Source organism: Palaemon carinicauda, chromosome 10 (assembly GCF_036898095.1).
Source record: "Palaemon carinicauda isolate YSFRI2023 chromosome 10, ASM3689809v2, whole genome shotgun sequence".
NCBI classification, from domain to species: Eukaryota; Metazoa; Arthropoda; class Malacostraca; order Decapoda; family Palaemonidae; genus Palaemon; species Palaemon carinicauda.
The window spans coordinates 50757752-50767245 of NC_090734.1; the positions used below are offsets into that span (position 1 = coordinate 50757752).

At 36.7% G+C, this 9494-nt stretch overlaps 1 protein-coding gene across 1 annotated transcript; it reads right to left on the bottom strand.

Moving 5' to 3' along the window:
* Nucleotides 1–666: 666 nt before the first annotated feature.
* On the bottom strand, nucleotides 667–1644 carry LOC137647998 (uncharacterized). Its single transcript, XM_068380942.1, has one exon. The coding sequence runs from the start codon at nucleotides 1642–1644 to the stop codon at nucleotides 667–669; it is 978 nt and encodes a 325-aa protein (XP_068237043.1).
* Nucleotides 1645–9494: the final 7850 nt, after the last annotated feature.

Consider the following 9494-nt stretch of genomic DNA (forward strand, 5'->3'; position numbering starts at 1 on the left):
GATGAGCAGTCCTATGGAGCTGTACTTCCTACAGTAGTAGTGTGCCTGTGGATCTGCTACCTTATTTGAAGCTGTGGCAGTTGTTTTTTTACACCCTTAACCAGTGTGGTAAATGTCTAGGAGAAGGCCGCACCCATTTTTCAAGTATTAACGACGAAAAACGTCAAAAAACAACCAGATTATTGTTGCACATCGCATAGAAACAGGAGGAAATGAATAAAAAAGAAACTAAGACTCAACTCTTACACATAAAATGTAAGCATAAACCTACTACTACAATTATGGGGGACCCCAGTGGGAAGCGGGGTTTTTGGGTGGGGGGAGGAGGAGAAAAGTGAATTTTCGGGGCACTACCGAACCTAATACAACCACATAACCTACCCTGGGAGCCCTGTACCCCCACCTAGGACTACCGGGGGGGGGGCTCTGACCCCCCCTGCGACACCCCCTTAAGGCCACAGTGATTTTCAGGGCACCACCGAACCTAAGACACCCACCTAACCTAGCCTAGGGGCCATGAACCCCTACCTAGGCCTGCCGAGGGGGGGGGGGGCTCCCCCCTGCGACCCCACCTTACGGCCACTACCTAACACATCCATCAAACCAATTCCAAAGTCATGGTACTGCTTTATACATCGTTATACTATCATCATTATGAAACTTACCTTAATCTGTTGGTTGGTAAAGATGTGCTGCTGCTTTGAGGAAAGCGTGAAGCCGTTGCGATGGTTCACTGACATGCAACTTGAAGTAGGAAGTGGCCAGGTACCCGACGAAGTGTTTTTTCCTCCTACCATATTTCGGCACTAAATTCTTCACGTCCCGCCATTTCCTCTCCACAGTATTGGTATGAGCCTGTGTCTGGGGATCAACAAAGTGAAGGCTGTGGTTAACAGTCAAATGCTTAAAACCTTCCTCTGCCAGACAGTTATAAGCTTGCCAACAGTCAGAAATTATAGTTGTGCCTGGCTCGATCCTCTCCTTAATCAGCGAGAGCAGGGTGTCACGATCCTGGGTTTCCACGGGGACCAGAAAAAACTCTCGTGATTCGCGGCTAATACCACCATATACCCACTGGCCGTCTATTACTTGGCCAACGTTATATTTCCGTTTGCCGAATTTTGACTCGTCAATTTCCACTGTACAATTGTTGCCGCCAATTTTCTTGCTGCGCCGAAATGCCCAATTAATTACAACTCCCCTGGAAAATGAAGACCAATCGCATACAGAACCTTTATTTAATTTTAATTCAGAAACGGCCACTTTGTAGCAAAACCAGCTTTGAACCCACACAACTATAAATTTTAAATTAGTTTCAATGTCCAGTTTTCCTTTTGAAAACCAGGTACCCACAAACAAAGACACTTTATATGAACAACGCTTACGTCTGCGTCCTTTCGTAATGTAAGATTTATCACACCTAAAACTATGTTTCTTGTAATCAACCCTACACACTTCGTGACAATGTGGACAATTTTTATTTTGTAAAATTAGATTGTGTCTCTGGCACAAATCCACAAGTTTTTCGATATTCCCCGAATAGGCTAAAACAAATTCCCCGTAACTTAAGAAACAGTCACCACAAGAAACTGGAATTTCAATTTCTTGTGCAATATCTGATGACGTGCTTGCTACGGCCTCCATATCTAAGAACGAAATAAAATGGCTGTGTAAGAAAATGTATTGTCCAAAGACTATATACTGAAGGAAGATAGGAAGGCTCACGCTTTCAACACACAAATGAGTGTGCTATGAAAAGATGCCAGATACTCCCATGCGAAACGAATGTCTCCATCTGTTGAGCGAGCAGCCAAACATTCAGAGCGGTAATGCTTACGGGTATATAGGATGGAATTCGATGGTAAATTTTGCGACATATTTGTTCATAATTTGCATTACTATGTCAGTATATTTTACTCATATATTCATGATATTCTTAAATTTTAGGTAACTAAATTGCAAATTATGTTTCTCAGTCTATTTTTCAGAAATTCAATTGCTATATCTCTTATGATTTTGTTAATTTTCTTACAAATTTAAGTATTGTACTGTATATTACAACCATTTTTAAATGTTCTATACAATACCACATTCGAATAAATTAAAACATACTGTATATCTGATTTGTTAAACTTAGCCACAAATGCTTATGTGTGGGCATACATTTAATTACAGTTTGTAGGCCACTGTAAGATGGAGAGATATTAGGTGTATAAAAGCACAATTGTATTTTATTTTTTATTGAAATGGAAAAGCATGATGCACTCATGTATAGTTTAGTATTATAAACTAATAAATGTATCAATGTACAATCAAAAGGCTCAAAATAATACAAAATTGTATCACACGCAAAAATAATCAAAAGGGGGTTGGAAATAGAAATAAGGTAGCATACAAGCCAACAAAAAATTAAAAACAAAAGAGATTTACTGTGGATGCCTTGCCTTAATCTTACATCCAATATCAGTGGGGCTTACTCATTAGCAGCACATACTGCATGTATAATACTGTTTGTACTCACCGTTCTTTGTCCTTAGGGAACCTGTGAAATACCAAATGAGGATCGGTTTCTTTTTGTTTATGGCACACAACACACTTGTGTGACTTCTTTACTGTCGGCGCCATGATTTCGTTTGAGTCAACTGTCAAATTCTGCATATAAACAAACAGACGACAAACGATGTATACCTACAACGCCATCTGAAATCGGAGCAACCAACTATTGTGTTCATTTTGGAGTTGCTAACTAGCGTATTAACATTCTATTTTGAGCCCTCCTATCTTCCTTCAGTATATAGTTTTTGGTATTTTCTCACTGTGATGGGTAAGAAAATGTATTGTCCCACTGTGATTGGCCAAACATGAAGACGTCATAGTGAACTAGTTTTTCTGCGGGTTATAGTAGTTACAGGGCTCATTTGAGCTAAAAACAAGACACAGTCAACAATAACAACAGACTTAGAAAAAATCTGGGAGGAAGACAAGAGTAGCGTGAGTTTGATCGTCGATATTTCGACTATTAGTGAATTTCACTAAATTATCTCACTCGTATACCACTATTTACATACATTCCTACACATTCTAGTAAAAATAAATTGAATATCAGTGATATCTTCATGCGGCCCTCTCCTAGACATTAACCAAGAGTGTGATATGGCTAGGTATTTGGTGTGTTCCTTTTTTTTTTTAGTGTTTAATTACTTTATTCAAGTCTCTCTAGTTGAGAGTGTGTTGTTTCCCGTAGGGGAATGTTATTGTAATTACCGATTTGGGTGTTTCATCATTAAATGACTTTTGTTGAGAGTGTGTGGTTTCCCGTTGAGGAATATCGTTATTATTGTCTAAGTGATACTTGTTGATTATTAATTGTTTAAAGTGTTCATTTAGTTATTTGTTAACCATTGTTAGTTACTTAGTATCAAGTTGTATATTGTTAGGTAGTCACAAGGTTGGCTTTTCAGAAAAAAAATGTTTTTAATAAATATAGTTATGTTTTCCCAAGTTTTTTTGTTACCACTGGCCAATTTTACTACGGATGCTACTTCCAACACTGTTTTCCCTAATTGTGCAATTAGAACTTACACCACGACCCACCAAGGTTCGCGACAATGAAGGATTTCGTCATTTTCCCCACTTTGTTAGAAAAGACTTGAACATTTGTAGATTAAGTTCATAATTTTTTTTTTTTAATGTTACGAGCGGAAGGTGGGGTGAATTCAGCTGAGAGAGATTCCTCACACAATGTTAACACCCTTTCTTCAAATTACTATGTTGGGAACCTTACACCGCTAGAGCCATGCCTCAACGGCAGGAAAATAATTTACTGGAAATTTCTATATGAATCAAGTTACATATATAGAAACTAGAAATGCAAAGAAAGCAGAAGAGATCCACCCAATCCCTTTGATAGAGCCAAAGTTTGTCACCACTGTCTTTTCTCAAGTGTATGTAGAGTATCCTCTTAAACGTCATTAGCGATTTCTATCCAACATATATTATGTATAGTGGTGTTCAAACTTTTTGTAAGATTATTGGATGTTAATTCAAGTGTATTGTGTTAATTTAAGTACGTTTTAACATAAATCTTTGCAACTGGCCCTGTGATATTTACGTCAAACAGTGAAGGAAGTGCATTAAAATTTTTGCTTAGCTGTTTTGTAACCTCTTCTGAACCAAAAGACGTGAGTGAAATAGTTATATATGGTTAAATGTCATTATTGTTTAATCACTAGTGTTAAGGTTAACTTTTTTTTAATAATTGTCAAAATTATATATTTTTAGAAAAGTAATTTCCAGCGAAACCAATGATTGTATGATTTTTATGGAGAATATTTTTTGGGTCTTACTCGCAGGTCTAGTTCTGATATATATTTCGAATAATTTATTTTGGTGTTGATTATGAATTGTTGTAACTTTTTATAGAATATATCTATTTCTGTGAAGTGTGTATTATTTCGATCACTAATGCTTGGTACAGTACTTTGCTTTGCTATTCCTGACTAAGACACGAAGTAAGATGTTGGTTTTAGATTAGTTCAAATGAGATAATCACCAAGTTTTCTCTTTAAAGATATGTAAAAAGAACTTTTAGATATTCAGTGTTCATATACAGTGCTTCCTGAAAGTTGTGTAATTTTCTGAGCTCTGTGGTATTTCTCGTATGAATCAGACTTATGTAAAATAAAATAGGTGAGTTTTCGAGCCCAGGAATTTACATAATTCGTTAGTATTAATGTATATTTTTGATTCTTAGACCTAAGGATCGAGAAAGATTGTTTAAATATTTATGGTATCAAGGATGCGTTTATGATTAAAGGTGTGAACAGTTTTGTGTCCATAGGATTATTTGTATTGTTAGGATATATTTTGGGAGTGGTATAATATTTTTTTAAGCACAAAATGGCTCAGTTGAATGTAAATAAATTTTCGGAAAAATAATTGTTCAGGGATTGTCGTAAGCTAATGTGACTAAAGCTCAGAGGCTCTCTATTTTAATGGCATGTGGTGGCCATGGGACGAGTGGAATGAATCATATGTCTAGCCTTATAAGCTTTGATAAACTCAGTTTAGTTGTCAGAAGATATTGTAGCATCTCGCATACTTTTGAAGAAGACTGGACCAAAAGATGTAGCGAAGCAAGTATCTGTTGACTTAAGAAATGAAGGAATGAGAGCATAAAGGAATGAGGAGGCTGAGATTCAACAAATTGCAGCATAAGAGAATTTGATTGAGTTGAAGACAATGGAAAAAGGGGAAGAATGAAAAGAAAGAGAGAGAGAGAGAGAGAGAGAGAGAGAGAGAGAGAGAGAGAGAGAGAGAGAGAGAGAGAGAGAGAGAGAGAGAGAGAGAGAGAGAGGGGGGGAAGAGAAATTACAAGACATGGGAGGGAAATGGAAGCAAGTCGGGAAGAAAGAGAGAGAGAACAGGAAGAAAATGAGGGAGAACGGGAAGAAAAAGAGAAAAACGGTAGAGAAATTGTCGACTTGCGAGGGAATTGGAATTCTTCAGTGTTTGTAAAAGGTTGGCAACTCAGACAATGATGACCCTTTCTATGCACGTTCCAGTGTTTAATATGGCGGATGCACAAAGGTTAATCTCAAAATTCGCAGAAGCTTCCGATGAATTCTTTGATCATTTTAAAACGGTCATGTTCATAATGGAATACCAGATGATAAATGGCGTTTGATAGCGCAGATTGTCCTTATAGGAAGAAGACGCAGTGCATATCTTTCCTTATTTCAGTAGCCGAGGAGGGAGCATTTAGAGGTTAAGAGGAACGTGCTGCAAGTGTAGGAGATAATCCCTGAATAATATGGTGAAAGATTCCGAAGTTTGCGGAGAGAATAAGGACATGACTTTCCTGGATTACGCTTATAAAATACAACAACACTTTTAGAGATGGATAGAGGCTGCCAAAGTGAGGGAGGTGGGTCATTTAGAAGATTCGATAGTGCTGGAACAATATTTACAAAGAATTCCTGAACATACACGAACGTACTTTATAGAGAGAGAGAGAGAGAGAGAGAGAGAGAGAGAGAGAGAGAGAGAGAGAGAGAGAGAGAGAGAGAGAGAGAGAGAGAGAGAGGGTGAAGAAACTTGATAAAGGTGCTTCGCTGAGTGAAGATTATGATATAATCAGCCAAAAACCCTCCTCATGTATGAAGTTTCAACCGTTAATTCGATCTAGTGTCCAGTGTTTGCAGAACCATGGAAACCAGCTCTGTAATAACTACAGGAACAGGTTCAATAGTTACTGCAGAGGTACCACTGGCCCTATTACAAAGCTGAATGTAACAGTACCACAACAGCAATTGTTGAATCGTCCTCCTTCGGGTATCGTGAAAGACATTCAGAAGATTAATATCGTCTGTTATGAGTATGGCAAGAGAGGCCATATCAGTAAGGAATGTTGGTCGAACCAACCAAAAGCAATAGCCCACTGGTCAATGATGATTCAATTGCACAGAAAGCAAAGACGAATAATCAAATGAGAAGGGTTGATGAGGAACAGTTGACGAATGAACAGGAAGAAAAGGAAGCAATGGATTTGGAAGAAATAGATAACTCAGCTTAGAAGTAGGACAGATGAGTTGGAAAAAGCTAATAGAATAGCAATGGAACGATGCAACATCAACAGAATTATTGTACCTTGTGGTCGATGAGATGGAGGTGAAACTGTGTCCCACCTGGTATTATCTTAAGGATATATTGCTTTTGAGAAAGCATAGACCCGCTGATATCCCTAAGAAGGCCGAATGGGGATATATCATCAGATATTAATTTCCACACTATTAAGAAGATAGGTATAAAAAGTAGCGCATGAGACGAGACACATGGGAATAAGGAGGATGACAGAGAAGATTACGAAACACATTCTAGCCTAGCAAGCATAAGGAACTGAACTATTTTTATTTCGTGCACATCACGTTTGTTATATGGCGTGAAAGCCTAATGAGTATATCAAGAAAGCTCCCTTATAACCAATTGAAGTAAAAGGAGAACCCTTCAGCAAGGTAATGATTGAAACTGTTGGAAAGTTACCGGGGACAAAGAAAGGTCACGGATATTTGTTAACCTTGATGTGTCTAGTGAGAAGATACCCAAAAGCCATACCCATCAGGAACATCAGTGCCAAAGTAATTACCGAGAAGTTACTATATTTTTTTAGCAAGCATGGTAGTCCTGGAATTGTATAGTGTCCAAGGAACAAATTTAACGTCAAAACTGTTTCAGAGAGTACTGCAACGAAACGTAGATGTTATTTGAGGTACGAAATGCTTCTCTAGAAAGCATGGGATATAGCCCGAATGAAAGAGTGTTTGGAAGAGAAGGAAGAGGACCGATTAAAATGTTGGAGGAAAACTGAAACATCTATTACAATTGGCAATATCACTTCACTCTGTAAATGATTCCTCAAAATTTCCATAACCCCCATTTTATCTAAAGTTTTTTAGTGTCTCCTAGCTAAAGGTCTTAATAGGTTTGCTGAAGGTAATCAGCTGTTCCCTAGTTTGCAATTTGGTTTCGTAAAGGCCTTGGGAAATGTTATGCTTTTCTTTCAATCTCCAAAGCTGACCAAAAATCCTTTAATTGTGGTCAGGAAGTTCGTATAATTGGCTTTGATTTTAGTGCTGACTTTGACCGTGTTAATCGTAAGGCCTTTATTTTCAAACTCGAATAATTGGGAGTAGGTGGGCGGTTTCTTAGCATATTTACTGAATTTTTAAGCAATAGATCTCGAAGAGTTGTTGTTGATGGGCATCATATAGAGTATAGGAATGTGATATCTGGTGTTTTTTAGGATAGTGTTCTTTGCCCAATACTTTTCATCCTATATTCACATGACAAGTAGTTTGGTTTAGAAAGCAAGCTTGTTGCACAGGCAGATGAAGCTACTCTCTTTGCATGAATTCCATCTCCTGAATGTAGATCTGGGGTAGCTGGATACCTTAATAGAGATCTAGCTAAAATTAGTGCATGGTGCAAATTATGGGGTAGGAACTTGAATCCTGAAAAAACTCAAAGTATGATTGTAAGTAGGACAAGGACCGTTGCTCATCAACATCCAGATCTCGGCATTGATAATGTTTCTTTAACCTTGTAAAACGCTTTTAAAATTTCATGTGATTCTCGATGGCAAATTTACTCTTGAGAAACACATTAGGTCTTTGTCTTCTTCAACTGGAAAAAAAAATCGGCTTATTGAAATAGTCTTTCAAGATTTTTGATGATCAATCTATTTTGGAAAAGTTTTTTTTTTTAATTCTTCCATTTTACCTTGTATCGAGTAGTTCTACTGTTTGGTCTTCAGCTACTGATTCGCATCTCAATTTGTTGAACAGAAACTTACGGTCTATTTCTTATTCCTGATCTAGATATCAATCTTTAGTTCATTATGCAAGTTGCATAAGATTTTTCGTAATTCTGACCATCCTTTACATTCAGATCTTTCTGGACAGTTCGATCTCGTCAATATTTCTAGATATGCAACTAATTTTAATTGTCAGGCCTTCTCCATCATGAGGTTCAATACTATACAGTACTCTAGAAGTTTTTTTTTCCAGCTGTGACCAAGTTGTGGAATGACCTCCCTAATTGGGTAGTGGAATCAGTAGAACTTCAAAAGTTCAAAGTTGCCGCAATTTTTTTTTTATGTTGAACAGGCTTGCAAAAGTCTTTTTATAGTTTATATCATATATCTGTTTTAATGTTATTAAAATATTTTATCTTAATTTTCATTACTTCTTATATCGTTTATTCATTTCCTTTCTCCCTTCACCACAGGGCAATTTTTCACTGATGGAGTCCCAGGGCTAATAGCATCTTGCTTTTTTTTTTCATCTACGGTTGTAGCTTAGCTAATAATAATAATAATAATAATAATAATAATAATAATAATAATAATAATAATAATAATAATAATAATAATAATAATTACACAAATAAAATACATCACATTGCCATTAAGGAAAGGAGAAGGAGGACTTTGAGAAATGTAAGAAGCAAATGTTGTTAGGATATTGGTAGTGATCATCAACTCCTGTATGCCACACTGAGAATAAAATTTAAAGCACCAAACAGAAAGATAGACAAAATATAAAGGTTTGATAAAACTAAACATTTAGAAGGAGACCACCGAGAAAAATTTGCCAATTAATATAAGAATCGATTTGCAGTCTTATAGAATTTTAGAGATGAAGAGCAGACAATAAACGAAGAATAGTGTGATATTCAGAGCATATATCAGTCAGCTATTATAGAAGTCTTGTGGCACATAGATATAAGTAGAAAGCTATGGGTAAAAAATGATACTTGGGATACTATAAAACGGACACAAAAACAGATATTGATTAGTGAAGGTTTTCGATCATGTAATGAAAATTACAGGATAAAACATGCTAAGTATTCATATTGATAACGAGGTCAAAAGAAAAGCCAAAAATAATTGAAGAGAATATATAAACAGTAAAGCAGAAGAGGCTGACAAAGCTAAC

Coding starts and splice junctions, on each gene's coding strand:
- LOC137647998 (XM_068380942.1), bottom strand. CDS start 1,644: ATGGAGGCCGTAGCAAGCACGTCATCAGATATTGCACAAGAAATTGAA.